The following is a 16,617-nucleotide window of genomic DNA, read 5'->3' on the forward strand; positions in this document are numbered from 1 at the left end:
GAAGACAAAAGCCCAAAAAACTTTTAAAATGTCCTCGGATTTTCTGTTCTTTGTAACTGATATCCATTTTACCTTAATTTACTTTAATTGGAATAACTTACATTTTTGTTGCTAACATTTTTCACCTGGATAACAGATGAAACATTTTTTTTTTAGATTTTTGTGTGACTTTCACTGAAAGTTTAAAATAACAATCATCAAGCCTTTGAAAGTTTTATGATGAAATAAAAACTGCTATGTAACATAGGCTGTACCATGCCATTATGCATTACACCCATGACCACTAGTCTGGAAGCCATTTTCTGTGAATACTTGTAAGTCAACAATACTATATAGGTCTAATGACTTCAGACAATATATTTCTGATTTTATTAGCTTCAAAAACTTGGAAAATTGTAACAAAAAGAAAAGCAGAAGTTCTACTTTTTCAAATTATCAGCTTTAAAAATTCATGCCAGCTAAAAATAAGCATCACACTTGCCAAAAATCTATGTTTTTCCAGCTTTGTTTCATACAGGGACAAGTTGTGTCTGCACTGAAAATCTGTAGCTTTCCACCACCAATAAAAATTACAAACATGGGGCAAAAATTGAAAACTAGTAGTAACCATTTGGATTTTTGAAATTTAATTTACCCAAAATCACTATTAATAAAACATGTTTACTAATAATTGACTACCCACACACCAGAAAAACAATTTCATTCAAACTGACATTTTGGTTTACACCTTTTTTCATGGGTTACAGCATCATATGTACAAACTGTTAACCAAAAAACACATAAAACAATTAAAACCAACTTAACAATTGTAGTGTCACATTTTATCTCACAAATGTTAAAAGGTATTAGAATGACCATGCAAAAAAAAAGTACAAGCTATCAAAAAAATAAATAAAATAAAAAACATAAAAAAAAAATTACAAAGGTCAAGAATTATTTCTGTTTTATTTTAGGTTTATCAGATTGAATTACGAGAGATTCTTTTAACTTATGATCATGTAAACTATTACATTTGGCTAAGAACTTAATGTTAAATGGTGTTTTGTCTACTATACTATGTTTCAATAAACAATTTTTGGTAGCGACCCCTTTAGACTCAAGATAGCACCGATGTGTTTCATAAAATGTTCATGTTCTGAACGACTGGTTTCACCTATGTATTTATCATCATACTAAGTACATATAATTTCATATGTTACATTTTTAACAGTACAAGAGTCATCTAGACCATCTAATAAAACACGCATTAAAGAAAATTTTAAATCTCAATATTCCACTTATAATTTCATTTTGTAGATAAGTTAAGATCAGACAGAATTTTCAAAACTTGATGTTGACATTTTGTTCATGTAAAAATACAACATAATAGGCATGAAAGGATTAAAACACACCTTCACATAGCCCAGAAATGCTAAAAAGCCAAAACCTACCTTCACATAGCCTTCATAAGCTGTGCCAATTCCTTTGGTTGGATCAATTCCCACAGGCCTTGAAGCTATGAGAGATTTAAAGTTAACTTTTTCTGATCCATGGTCAACATGAGAAACAATACACACTACACTGGTATTAAAATACTAAGTAATTCTGGACAGAAAAAATACATGCAATAAAAATGTGAAAATAATAATTCTGATATAAATGAACAGGAAAATAATAAGTGCAAAGGAATTAACTGTGATCTCTAAAAACAGAAGAAAAAAAAACAGCTTATATCAAAAGTTACTGGTGTCAAAAAATAATTCTGGTGAAAGAAAATGAGAGAAATAAAACAAATTATTTCAATGTGAAAAGCCAGAGTATTTCTAAAGTGAAGAAGAGGGAGAAGTAACACATATTATTCCAGCATGAAAAAATTAAATTAATTCTTAAATGAAGAAATGAGAGAAAAACACTTGCTGTTCAAGTTTACAAAAGTCAGAGTAATTTAGATATGCTAGCATAAAATAAATAAAACATGCTTTTTCAAGTGTGAAAAGTCAAAATAATTCTGAAATGTGGGAATGTGAGAAATAACACATGTTATTCCAAGTGTAAAGAAATCAAAGCTATTCTAAAATGAAGAAATGGGAAAAAATCAAACAAAGTTAGGTAATTAGGATCTGAATTATCCTGAAAATTGTGAGAAATAATAAATGCTACAGCATCTTTTAGAAATTCACTTACTCTGGTCTGCAGGAACAGGGCAAACAGCGGGAACTTTATCTTGGCATCCTACATGACAAGCAAATCCACACACTAATAGAAAACAAAAAAGTTGATTAAGCTTAGGCTTATATTACTGTTAAAACGAAAAAAAATTAACTTAAAAATAAATTTAGTTCAGAGTTTGTTGGCCATTTCAGAAATACACATATTCCATTATATGTACTTTATTTCCAATCACAGATGTGATAAAGTTATTATTCTTTGTATATTTCCATTTGTGCATTTTCAAAAATATCTCTTTTAATTAACAGACAATAAGAAATATTTCACAAAGTCATTGATCAAGGGGGTAAATATAAAGTACATAAATCAAATATTACATTTCAGAGAAGTAATGAAATTCATCCTCTTAGCTTTCATACAGTGATCTCTTTCTTAATTTTAGTATGATATAACAACTATCCCTCATAGAACAAATGGAGATTTATACTTCTTACTTTCATATGCTATTCTACAAGTTCCAGCGTGAGAGGGGCAAAAAAATCAAAGATCAGAGAAATCACAGAAGTTCAGTATACATACTTTCACATACTGATTAGACCCACAATGAATCAAGTACAAATATCATATTTCAGTGGGGTTCCAGAGGCTCATTACATACCTTATATACTTCTCAGTCATAGTTTCACCATGAATGAGATGCAAATGTTCACACTTCAGAAGAACTACAGGGGTTAATTAAACATACCTTCACATACTGCTCCTTGTCTGATTAATCCTACCATGAGTGAGATTGCAAATGTTCACACTTCAGAAGAACTACAGGGGTTAATTAAACATACCTTCACATACTGCTCCTTGTCTGATTAATCCTACCATGAGTGAGTTGCAAATGTTCACACTTCAGAACTACAGGGATTAATTAAACATACCTTCACACACTGCTCCTTGTCTGATTAATCCTACCATGAGTGAGGTACAAAGATTACACTTCAGAGGGGCAACAAAAGTTCGAACTAAAAACTGGTGGGCTTTAGCCTGTAACTGTAATTGCAATAAAACTGCATTAGGTCTTTTCATTTGAAACAAAATGTTTTAAATATCTAAGGAATTTATAACAACTCAAAACCCAACATTTGTTGAGAAAAACATTTAGATGGATTTGTTAAGAAAATGAGCTAAAATTATAAAAATGTTTACAATTTATTAGCTGAAACCCAAAAACAACACGAACAAAAAGCAATAACACTACTTTTCTGGTCAAGTTTTTGTCTTTACCTATGACTTCTATATTTTAAAATCAGTTCATACTTACAAATAATAATCATCTATAAAAACAAAAACAAAAAAAACATTATTTCAAAACTAAGTCAAACAGTGTTTAGTACAAGTCAATGTTAAGAATTAACAATAGTTCACAATTCTAGTTAACACCTAGAGTTTAAAATTGTTCAACTTTAGTGACTGCACCAGATATTGTGAACAAATTCAGATTTTACAGCTGTTACAGTAAAGATACAGTTTTACAGAGAAAGGTTCTACTAGTATTGATGAACCTGAAACCTATTAAAGTTTATAAAATAAATGTGATACAAAATAATTTAGCAATGGTGTAAAAATTTAAATGTTGCAGTGATGAGAAAAACAAACAATGAAATTAGAACTTTATACCTTAGGAGTTTGTAAATTTATGATTGGTTTGGACTCTACAAGAGGTGACACAGGTGATGGAAGATGGTCCTGGGAAGATAACAATTTATAAAATATTAGATAAAAACTTAATTAGAATTATTTCAAGTTAAAAACAGGTAACATTACAATGAAATTGTATGACAGGCTCAGTTAATGCTATTCAGTAGATTAGAATTAAAGGCACTGATACTTGCTAATCTGTTGTTTAGGAGTGCCTTTGCTAACACAACCTGAAAGGTTAAGCAGAAGTAAAAACATTAACTAAAAGTTCAATCAGAATGATACTGCCTAGTGCATTATTTACAAGTACAAACACTGACCTACCTGAGAGGTTAAGAAGTAGAGCACTACCTGACAGTGTAAGTATAAGACATCAGATTACAGATTAGGAAGAAGCAAAGAAACTACATAACAAGTTTAGTAAAAATAAAAACACTAACCTAATATATATATAAGTAAAGACATTGATAGGTTCTGAAGTAAAAACACTACTTTAATAAAAGTGCAAGTAAAAATAAAAACACTATCTGTCAGTACAAGTAATACAATTAATAATTAAAGATACAACCCAGAGTATAAACACTACTTTAATAAAAGTGCAAGTAAAAATAAAAACACTATCTGTCAGTACAAGTAATACAATTAATAATTAAAAATACAACCCAGAGTATAACTAAAAACCCTAGCCTAATATATAAGTACAGACACAGAAAGGTTCTGAAGTACAAACACTACTTTAATAAGAGTGTAAGTACAAATAAAAAACAATAATTGACAGTGTAGTTATTTAATGACACTGACACTACCTTGTAAGTTCAGTCAAATGAAAAAGTTGTCTACATCTGTAACAATTTATATTTTTTTTTACCTAATAATCAATAATAGTTTCTTACATTAATCATTAGCTTACTTACAATTATATCACAATTGCTTTGTGAGTACACACAGTTTTCATTACAAAACACACTACTTCATTCTTTTCATACTCTATCATCATAACAATATTGACCACTCTATCTTAGTTTCCACTTTAGTAAACAGTTGTATACAAGTATGTTCATTTTAGTTTCCATTCATCAGTAGCAGTTTTTTGTTTCAATTCAGTTCGTTTCTTATTTCATTAACTGTTATGACCACCAGTAAAACATTGTTATATCAACACCAATCATTTGTTCATTTTAAATTCTACTGTATACATATACATTTTAACCATTAGCATCTATTCCCACACACACGTTTTATCTTAATAGTAGTTTATCACCCATGCAATTCATGCTTATGTTATGAGCAACATTTGTTAGACATTCATTTAAGTTTTATTCTAATAATAAAACTTATCACCTAAACAACCTGATGTTTTAGCATCTATTAAAACCTGTTAATTTCATGCTTTATTTTATAAACAAGAGTACTGTGTACTCATTCCTTGCTTTATCATATTAGTAACAATTATCATCTATTGATGTTAGAAACATGCACTAGCTATTCATTTCATATCTATCTTCATTACTATTTGTTAACAACTGTTCAATGTATTTAAAATGACCAAATATTTTCACCTTCCCTAGCAACAAATTTGAGTAATCCACTTTACGTGGTACAAGAGTTTGTTTTATGACTAACTCACATCAGAAACATTAGACTTCCCACTGGATACAGAAGGAGGCTGGTTATCTTCTACATCTGCCTCATCACCAGCTTCGCCACTGTCGCTACGGGCCAGCCGTACAGACGTGTCTTTCAAGAACTGGTCTAAGAAAGACATTTGCGAAGATGGGCGATCTAAATCTACAAACATTCATTTACAGAGAATTTTAAAGATACTTAAAGACCATAACAATGAAATAATTTAATGTCAATGAGATTCCGAGACAACTATTTGATACTCTCACATAGGGACAAATTTCAAGTTATGTAATATTATCAGCATATTCACCAAATTAATTAAACATGTTGTCTTGTTTTATACTCTTATTACAACAAGAATGACGTACATGTTCTATTTACACACATGGTTTACAGTCTTTCTTTTTATAAACTCCTTTCTACTTCCTTATTTTTTGCTGGATTTATTAAAACTAACATAATTATTCTTTCTACAATTATATATCTTGTCTATCCTAAATTTCATACTAACATCTTTCCCCACTTTCTATCCTTTCAAGCTTGAGTTGAAGTTCTTTGATGTGAGAATCCTTTTTAAGCAATTCCTTACGAGACAACTCCAACTTCTGCTGACATTCTCTCAGTTCTCTGGGAAAATAACATCCAAACACTTTAAAAAAACCTTTACTTACAAACTAAAAATAAAATACATAATAATAGTAAAGGGATAATTACAGCTGGTGTAGCTAAAGAAATTATTTAGAGGTTTTTCTTGAGAAAATTTATATTGTTACATTCACATATGTGACATATTTCTTTCAACTATAATAGTTAGAAGCTGATATGTGATATATTTCTTTTAACTATAATAGTTAGAAGCTATATAAATCAGCTTAAATTTTACTTCATAATATGCACTATTATAGTTTCACTTAAGACATGGTCCTATACTGATGTTTTAAGTTAGGAAAACACAACAGAAAACATTTAAACTAAATCTAAAAATCTGAGTTCACAGGACATTAAAAACTATTAGTTTTTGATAAAACATAGTTTATTTTGAGTGCATTGAAAAACTTTTTAGATGATACATTGCTTTATGGCCCCTTGTTTTGCACCTACATAAAACAATTCTTCACCTATACCTACTTTTGTTGGGCTACTAGATCTGCTCGTACATGAGATAGTTCTTCACCAATTGCTTGCTTGGCGTGAATTTCACTGTTTAAGCTTGACTGAAGATTTAAAAGTTCCATCTTATCTAACTTCTGGGATCGTCGGTTTCTCCAGTTTTTCTCCTAGCAAAACACAACAATACTCTGAATTTTGAATCACAACTTTCATGATATTCAATTTCTCAAAATCAAAGAAATATTTCAAATGATTAAAGTTGTGTAAAAAAAATTAATAGGAACACCATGTTATTTTATGACCCTTAATTTTGTAAATACAATAATATAGTTAGTTTTCTATATAGACCCTTAATTCAGTGAAACAAGTTTCTGTTATGTTATCCCATAATTCTACAAGTGGAGCTGAATCGTACTAGTTCTAAGCTGCATTAACCCTCATATTACTTTCTTGTTTTAATACCATACATAACCAACAGGGTCCACATACTGAGCAGTTTTACATTTTTGCCAGTTTCAATTCTCAGTATAAGAGTTAAACACAAAACATTGGAAAAAATAACTAATTTTATATGTAAAATACATTGCAATATTAATCATATTTTTTGTTGTTGCCCATGTTACTAGGTGGTACTGCTGTACAACCTTTAAAAAAAATAACATGCTGAACTATTTACTCCTTAACTCAGTTATTACAATGCCATATTGTTTCTCTGTAGTGGGTTTACATTCATTTACCTCCAAAATTTCAATTATTATGATGCCAAACAATGAAACTATAATCATTACTCAGTGAGTGCAAAACGTCTTGGTTACTGAACAATGAAGTTATAAATACCGTAACTCAGTGGGTATAGTACCTTATTAAAGTATAGAAAACAAATAATGTGAAATGAAGTCACACAAAAGAACATACAAATAAAAATATTTGGTAAAACATAAATATGTCAACTAAAATAATAATAAGCATTAAACACAATAAACAAAGAATTGTGGTACCAATTAACTATTTGTTTAAAAGATGGCTTTATTCTATTTTTCTATGTTTATTTGTACCTTAATTCAAGTGAAATATTCTATAAAGTTAAACAAAGCTTGTGATAAACAAAGTTAAGAATAGAAGAACAGGAAGGTCAAGAATACAATACTTTATATCATTAAAAATAAAATTTGTTTCTCACAGTCAGTACATAAAATGCTGAAAAAATATTATCAAGCTAACACACAAAAAATGCATACAGCAGAAGGAACACCACTCATTTTCAACCATTCTAGTTCTTCAGTCATCTTAGTAGCCAAAGCTTGAAGGTACCCCCTGGCATCCTTCTCATCACTAACCCTAGGAAAAAAAAAGTTATCAGTATTGGTTTTAGTTTTCTTGTGAAATGATTTATTAGCTCAAGCTGATTATTATATGAAATTGGGGACTTTTATACTTATTTTTGATAATAATTCTGTTAAGCCTATTCTTTAATTAAAAAGAAGTTAGTAATAGCCTGGTAAAAAGACTATCTAAACAGAAAAATTTTAAATCATGTAATGTCTTAAAAGAAATATCTGTAACTTCTGTCATAGTTATAAAATCAGAAGTACTAAAATCTGTGACTTTTTTTTTTTTAAAGAAAAATTGTCAAATTTCACAACTGGTGATCTACTTCAATACCAGATTTTATTCAAAATATCGAGTGTAAAATTAATGTGGTAGCATTCAGTAGTGCATTTTTTATCATCACTAGTGGAAAAATGAAAACATAATTGCAATCTACTCTTTAAGAATTTCAACCCCTCGTTAGTAACACAAAGAACAAAACAAGTCTTCTTGTAGTGGTGATCTGTGTAAGATATTCAAAGTGCCCTTTACTTGGTTCATAGAATCAGAATGGTAATTTATATTTTTAAAACATTTTCTCAATATAAATAATACTTTCATACCACTGAATTATTTCACTAATCTGAGCTTCCCACTGAGCTATGGAGTCTTTCTTTTCCAACAGTTGATTTAACTCTTCCTCTACTCGTTTCTTCTCATCTTGTTGTTTTCTTATTCCTTCTGATAACTGAAAGATTACATTAAACTAGTTTTTTTTTTTAAATAGGTGCAAAAAACATTGAGAGATAACTCCAGTGAAGGAAATTATATGTTGAAATATGTAAGGTCAGGATAAAGAAAGTTATCTATATCCTACAGCAACTGTGTTAATTAAGTGATCTGTACAGAGCCAACAATCACACTGTGGTAAATGACTAACCCAGCATAACTTTTGATGGAACTGAATAAAATTATAAGTGTGAAACTTAGGCTTGTGCTGGAGTATATACATCTAAGATGAAGAAAGTTATTCATATTCTGTATTGACCATGCTAATTATGCAGTTTACAAACACCAACAACCACACCATGGAAAAAAAGTAACTCAGCATACCTTATGTTAGAGATGAATAAAACGAAAACTTTGAAAATTTGTGTTATATTAAGACTTGGTACTGTTTCATGGACATTCCAGTTTTTTGTGTTATATTAAGACTTAGTGGTACTGTATCATGGACATTCCAGTTATTTATGTTATATTAAGACTTAGTGGTACTGTATCATGGACATTCCAGTTATTTATGTTATATTAAGACTCAGTGGTACTGTATCATGGACATTCCAGTTATTTATGTTATAATAAGATTTAGTGGGACTGTATCATGGACATTCCAGTTATTTATGTTATAATAAGATTTAGTGGTACTATATAATGGGCATTCCAGTTACTTATGTTGTAATAAGATTTATTAATATTGTATTGTGGATATTCCAGCTATTTACTTTTTAATAACATTGATTAGGATTATGTATAACTTTCTTTATCCTTGTATGACACAGTCAATTACAAATCAAGGCATTTCACCAACTGGAATGTCCATGATACAGTACCACTAAGTCTTAATATAACACAAAAAACTGGAATGTCCATGAAACAGTACCAAGTCTTAATATAACATAAAAAACTGGAATGTCCATGATACAATGCTACTAAATCTTATTATACCATAAATAACTGGAATGCTCATAATACAGTACTACTAAATATTATTAATGTAAATAACTAGAAAGCCCTTGATACAGTACTACTAAACATTATATACTATAAATGATCAAACGAACAGAGTAAAGTACTACTGTATTTTAGAGCTTGGAAATTAATGGAATTTCCTAACCAATTAATCATTGGGCTTTAGTCAATTACACTCATTCTCGGATGAGACTTGGAGAGTTTTAATAAATAAACACTAACTTCAATTATTTAATTATTTTCCTGAGATGTAACACCAATTGATTAAGCTGAAAAACCTTGAATCAATTGAAAATAAAATGATAAATTATAATGGCAGTATTTTGATTACTTGGATCGTTGAAATAACTGAAAACAGTAATAATTAGAAACAGTTACTTCAATTATTTGATCATTTTTGACACTGTGATCGTGTTAATTGTAATTTTGATTAACCAGTTATTTAAAAACACGAATCGATGTAATTGATGATCATAGGTAATCAATTACATTAATTCATCAAGTTAATCATTCAGCTCTACCCCAGGTCATCTTATTATAATACAAACTAAAATGAATGAGATAACAAAGTACTACTAAGCCTTATTACAGTGTAGATAATCAGTATAAATAACTCACATGAAACAGTACTTGTTAGTCTTACATTATTTAAAGATAAAAAGAAAAACAAATCCACTTATTATATATTTGTCACTTGCATTATAAAATACTATTAATACTTCTAAATAAACAATAGGAATCTGAAGGATTTCTTTCTCTCTCTTACCCGTTCTATTTCTTGCACAAGTTTTTTGTTTTCCTCATGAAGCATATTTTTCTCTCGTTCATGAATACGTTTCATTTCGTTAACCATTTCTTGGTTTTCTAAGGCACTGAAATTTCAGGACAGTAAATTTTTATTCAGTAACTGTAAGCAAATATTTATGACCATGTAAAACATATGTTTTTAATTCAATGCAGTAAAATATACTATTTTACCATATGTGACATTACACCTGAGTCTAGTAAGGTAATACAACAGTCTTGTAATGGTAAATATTATACCAAGTACTTGTAACTACGGAATAATTACATATCAAACCCAATTCAAACAGAAAAGTAAACTCACCTCTCTGATCTTGCTTGTTCAAGTTTTTCTTTAAGCCCTGAGATCTGAAAATACAAGTAAATATAGAGAAAGTTAATTCCAAAAATTAACTTGAACAGTTTATGTTAGTTAAATACTGAAAGGATATAAAGCCTAAACTGCATAAGTCTGGAACTGAAACTAATATGTTGCTCAGCAAAACAAATGTTCTGTATAAGGAAAAAATAAAATGTGAACAGTACTAATAAATCATAAAACTGAACCCTAACAAATAAAATTATATGTGAAAAGAATAAAAACAAAGTGATATATCATTAAACAATTACAAGTCTTGGATAATAGAAGACATTTCTTTAATAAATAAATTAATTAACAAAATTTATGTTGATCTTAATTTTACAGCTACTAACAGAATGTCATAACAACCAGGACAACATATAGATTACTGATCCTCATTATGAACCAACACTTGTTAAGCTGTTTACAGACAGGACACTTTTGACCAACACTTAAGCTGTTTAGACAGGACACTTTTAACCAACACTTGTTCAAATTGTTTAGAAAGAACATTATCAACCAACATTTAAGCTGTTTAGGCCGAACACTTTTAACCAACACTTGTTAAGCTCTTTAGATATGGTATTAGCTGTTCAGACAGAATGTTAATTATCAAAAACACTTAAGTTGTTTAGACAGAGCATTATCAACCACACTTAATCTGTTTAGACAGGATACTTTCAACCAATATTTGTTAAGCCGTTTAGACAGAATATTACCAACCACATTTAAGCTATTTGAACAGAACTATCAACCAACAGTTAAGCTGTTTAGACATAATATTATCAACCACACTTAAGCTGGTTAAACAGAACTATTAACCAACAATTAAGCTGTTTAGATAGAACAATATCAACAAACATTTAAGCTGTTTTGACAGAACATTAACAACTACACTTAATCTGTTTTGACAGAACATTAACAACTACACTTAATCTGTTTAGACAAAATATTACCAACCAGCACTTACAGTGTTTTTACACAGAATGTTATCAATCAAACTTAAATTGTTTGGGCAGGACACTCTCAACCAATACTTGTTGAGCTATTTAGACAGAGCATTATCAACCACATTTAATCTATTTAAATAGGACAATTTCAAACAACATTTAAGCCATATGTTAACTGTTCTCACACTTGACACATTGTGCATTTTTATTGTGATAATTCAAAATACATTATCAAGTAAAATATGTTAAAAATATTGTTGCACAAGACATAATAAGTAATATTTTTTGCTGTGATTATTCAAACAGGATATCATTAAAACTTGTTCAGCCATATGGTAACTGTTACTATGCCACACACTATAAGTAAATTTTTTACTGATTATAATCCACAAACACACTTGTTAAGTGATATGACCAGCATTGCTGCTTTAAAACAAAAATACTTGATATGTTTTTCACTGTAATATTTAAACTGATTGCTCTCACTTCTTTCTGAAGTATCTCTACTTTGTTGTCTGCTTCCTGCACTTGTTCCTTAAGGTTAGTTACTTCTGTTGTGTACTTGGCTTGTTGTTGGCCAAGAGCTGTTTTGTGTTGGCCATTCAAGTTTTCTAGTTCAGTTTTTAATCTAAAGAGAAAAATACAGAGAGGGTCAGTAATTACAAAGACGTATATTTCTCCAGCTGTGTTGAGTGCATGGTTTGTTCTCAATTACTGAGGTCTTGTGCACATTTCCAGTAATTTTAAAACTTGGATCATTTGTAGAGGAAGGAAAACAGACTCTAAAATCAAGAACAAATTATAAATCATTACTGTAATCACCTGTTGATTTCCTGAGTGGCCTCTGAATTTGTGTTGTTTGTAGCTCGCCCAACTTGTCTCTGTTTTAAAGACTCTAATTCTTCCTCCAGGTGGCGAACATAATCTTCACTACGTTCTCTCATCCTCTTCTCTTTGGACACCTCTGTTTGTGACTCTTCAAAGTGGAACTCAAACTTGTTGACAGAAACAAACACACTGATGTAGATGTTAATTGTTACTCTTATACCTGAGTTTTGATAGTTTCTTAAATCCCAATCTTATTCTAGCTTAGCATTATAGAAAATTCCTTTTCCTTGCTTTTTTAGTGAAACATACATATTCTACATATGTATACAATTGAAATGACGATGTACGAGTCTTTAAATCTCGTCTTGTAACTACAAGAAACTACCCGATATCTTCAAAAATTGCATTTAAAGTAATTATAGAAGATTTATTATAATAAGACAAAAGATATATGATTATGCTAATTATGTTTCCTATGATAAATACTACTCAATTACTATTGTTGGAGTTCTTTTGAGGAAAGTTCGAGTTTGATGCTCCATTTCAAGTATTGTTATAAAAGTCCTATTTTTAGACTATCAAGAAGAAATCTTCTATAATACTAGAAAAAACATTTCTACATACCAAGAAAACTATCATTTGGGTGCAGAATAAGATTAATATTCAGAGATCCAAACAATTCACTACACTTGGGTTTTGTGAGTTAGTCGACAATGACTGAAGACAGTTTTTTATTCAAATATTTTCAGAACTAGTTTTTATAACCAAATTAATTGCATATTGCTTTGGTTTAAAATGATATCAGTGTCGAAAAAAACAACAACTATAAGAGTGAAAGTTACCACATTAAAATTAACTTCAGGCACTGGAAATTATCAACTAATTAATTATTTATCAAACAATAAAAATGGATAATAACATGATTAAATAGAAGGTTGTGGGAAATGCAATTAAAATGAGCTTGTTGCAAGATGCAGTGGGGAAAAAAACAGGTGTTTTGAAATTAACAGTCCTTCAAACTGATCACTAAAAGCAAAAACAAACATATGTGGTTTATTATCTAAACAAACACTTATTTTATATAACAAGAATGTTGACGGTAACATATTGAAACACAAAGAGATATCATAAATATGATTAATTATAAATGTCATAAGACATTGATATTAGGCCTAGTATACATTCAAATACCATATTATTTATCTAGTTCTTTGGGGATTTTTGAGACTAGGTAAAGAAGTAGCATTTAAAAACATAACAGGCCTAATACTAATGTCTTATGAAAAGTAAAATTAATTATAATTGTGATTTGCCAGCTTATGTAAGGCATTCACACCATAACAACTGTTGTTGAAATTATAACTACCTCTCTCCTTAGCTTTTCAGCTTTTCTCAACTCTTGGCGCAAACTATCAATTTTCTGCATGGCATTTTCTACTTCTTCTTCTTTATCTCGCACTTGTCTGGAGAGCTTCTGTTTCTGGGCTCGCAATTCTGACAACCTTGTGGAAAAGACCAGTTAAATTAAAACTTGGTTTCTAAATTCACAACTCATATATCTTGACATAAGATCATTTGTCAAAATTTGATTAAGTACTTAGTTACACAAAAATCAGCTATCTAAAAAGGAAGTGCTTTATGGAAATAAAGGTAATTAGCTGAAGTTTCACACAAAGATCCACCATTAGAAACTCTTCATTGATAACAGAAGTTTTATAAAAATAGAAGAAACTACTGAAGTTTCACACAAATATCCATCTTCATAAACACTTCAATGAGAACTCTGTTTATATGTTTTACTGAATCATATACTCCTACTTGTTTCATCAACCTACAGTCAAAACGTAAGAGAAACCAAGCTGTTATTCAAGTGAAATTTTTCTACATTTTTACAGTAAAATAAGTTTTGTTTTAAAAGTGAATGTTTTTTTTATCAACTGCCAGAATAAACAATCATAACAATGTGAATTTTTTTTTCCTAAAAGTGAATGTTACTATAGACACAAACAAGTTGAAACTCCACAAAACAAATTTTTATATTTAAGGACCTTTAAAATGAAAAACAAAAACTGAACAGAATTGTTTGTTTGTTTTTAATTATGCACAAAGCTACACAAGGGCTATCTGTGCTCTGCCCACCACGGGTATCGAAACCCGGTTTCTAGCATTGTAAGTTCGCAGACATACCGCTGTGCCACTGGGGGGTGAACAGAATTGTTAAGACTGTTATAGTCACGGGCTCATAAATATTCCACCATTTTCATGTTCTAAGCTCATTTTGATTGTATCAACGATATCACATACAACAAACACTTACTTATCACTAACTTCAGAGTACTCTGACATGGCAAGTTTCTTCTGTCCCAGAGCATCTTTAAGTTCTTTAGCTTGTTGTTTTAGCTTTTCCTCAGATTCTTCCAGATCCTTCAGAAATTATACATATAGATATTGGAAAATGTTATTTATAAATGCTTTACCTGTTACTCGTTTTATGCCTTCAACTACTTTACAAATTCACAAAGCTTTAAATAATAAGTATATTTCACTAATAGCAATATTTTGTCAATATTTATTAATCTGATAACAGCTTCTAGTAAATACCTATTTTAAATAAACAACATTTTAACAACAAATTTTTATAAATGGTAATAAATAAAAAATTAATCATAAAGATGTGCAGTGATTACCCATATTTTTTATATAGCTAATTACTGTAAAACTATTTTGTTTGTTAAGTTTTTACACATTAAATTTATATTCTTTAAAATATTAGGACCCTTTCAAAAAACAAGTTTTCAAAACATTTTTCATTCTTGAAATTAAAAATAAAACATTTTGTAAAATAAAGCAAACAAACCAAAAAAATTACTTAATACACCTAATACTTGTTATGTTAACACTTTCTTTATCTGAAAATGTATCTACGATAAATACTCACATCCTCATGCAAAAATGTTATCTTCCTTGTGCATCTGCCTATGAGATTTGTAAGCCAGTAGCTCTGAGGTAACTCCCACCTAAATTCACGTTTAATGTGAACTACACTGATGCATGATGGCATCATCATCATGTGATAAAAGTTACAATTCCCCCAATGCACTTGTACTCCTGATAGTGTCATTTTTTTGACAAGGCAAAACCAAAAAATGTGCACCAAAAGTGGGAGGACGGGTAGGAATGAGCATGTGAAGAGATAAGTATCTATCAGAAATAGATTTTCATGTAAGAAAAATGTTAACTTCTGAGAAGATAACTCACCAGTACACACAGAAATGTTAGAATCCCACACTGAAGTGTTGAAGGGGCCAGTTTCAAAAGTTTACCTAGATGAGCACCCTTCAGAGAGTGCCAAAAGGAAGCATACGGAGTGTGACATCCATTGGCAAGGGCATCCTGTGGGAGTCTGTATCCTGTTGCACTTTGTGCAGAATGTAAGGGGAAAGAGCAAAATGAGCCACAAGTATCGCAGGAACAGGCAGAATGAACATCTGAGCAATTGCACACAAGCAGTTGGCGAGCCAATATGTATAGTGTGGTTGAGGCTCAATCATATCATACAGTGTGTGCTCACTTCGACTCTAGTGAATAGGCTATGGCTGCAGGAAGAGAGCATATTAGTTGTGTGTGTTATGTTTATAAGGGGTGATCCATACTACACTGAGTGGTCACAAGTAAATAGACACCTAATTTTTCGTCATTTAATTGATTTATACTAACTAATTTGTGTTCACAGAGCACTATATAAATGAAAATAGTCCGCACACTAATTATTTTGTGCTACAACATGCCTAGAACTCAAGGTTCTTTTGAATTGTCAGATTTTGTTAGAGGAAGGATAGTTGGTCAAGCAGATGGTGGAATAAGTCAGTGGCAAATTTTGCAGAATTTGGGAATCCCGCTTTCGACAGTCAACAGAATCATCATGCAGTTCAGGAAACACGGCTAGGAAACAATTGAGTAGTGTCCGGGTCGTCCTGGTCCATCTGAGAGGACAAAAAGGGCTGTCAAGAGGAGTATTGAAATGGATTCTAGGTTAACGACTGCAGAAGTGGCCAAAGTTGGTGG

At 30.3% G+C, this 16,617-nt stretch overlaps 1 protein-coding gene across 2 annotated transcripts in view; it reads right to left on the reverse strand.

Annotated features, from left to right (window-relative positions):
* LOC106459248 (serine/threonine-protein kinase MRCK alpha-like) overlaps positions 1-16,617 on the reverse strand; it is a 143,320-nt gene that overhangs the window by 27,207 nt on the left and 99,496 nt on the right. The window contains exons 14-28 of one of the 2 annotated variants that reach the window (XM_022385785.1): positions 14,870-14,976; positions 13,919-14,054; positions 12,547-12,719; positions 12,211-12,352; positions 10,739-10,782; positions 10,397-10,502; positions 8,505-8,629; positions 7,812-7,911; positions 6,592-6,740; positions 5,975-6,090; positions 5,465-5,589; positions 3,817-3,885; positions 3,078-3,189; positions 2,164-2,235; positions 1,431-1,495 (exon numbers count right to left, since the gene is read on the reverse strand). In XM_022385785.1, the coding sequence (XP_022241493.1) occupies positions 1,431-1,495; positions 2,164-2,235; positions 3,078-3,189; positions 3,817-3,885; positions 5,465-5,589; positions 5,975-6,090; positions 6,592-6,740; positions 7,812-7,911; positions 8,505-8,629; positions 10,397-10,502; positions 10,739-10,782; positions 12,211-12,352; positions 12,547-12,719; positions 13,919-14,054; positions 14,870-14,976 (1,641 nt within the window). Of the gene's footprint in view, positions 1-1,430; positions 1,496-2,163; positions 2,236-3,077; positions 3,190-3,816; positions 3,886-5,464; positions 5,626-5,974; positions 6,091-6,591; positions 6,741-7,811; positions 7,912-8,504; positions 8,630-10,396; positions 10,503-10,738; positions 10,783-12,210; positions 12,353-12,546; positions 12,720-13,918; positions 14,055-14,869; positions 14,977-16,617 lie in introns of both variants that reach the window. The other variant, XM_013918850.2, reaches the window with a different exon arrangement.

This window comes from Limulus polyphemus, unplaced genomic scaffold, assembly GCF_000517525.1.
Source record: "Limulus polyphemus unplaced genomic scaffold, Limulus_polyphemus-2.1.2 Scaffold26, whole genome shotgun sequence".
NCBI classification, from domain to species: domain Eukaryota; kingdom Metazoa; phylum Arthropoda; class Merostomata; order Xiphosura; family Limulidae; genus Limulus; species Limulus polyphemus.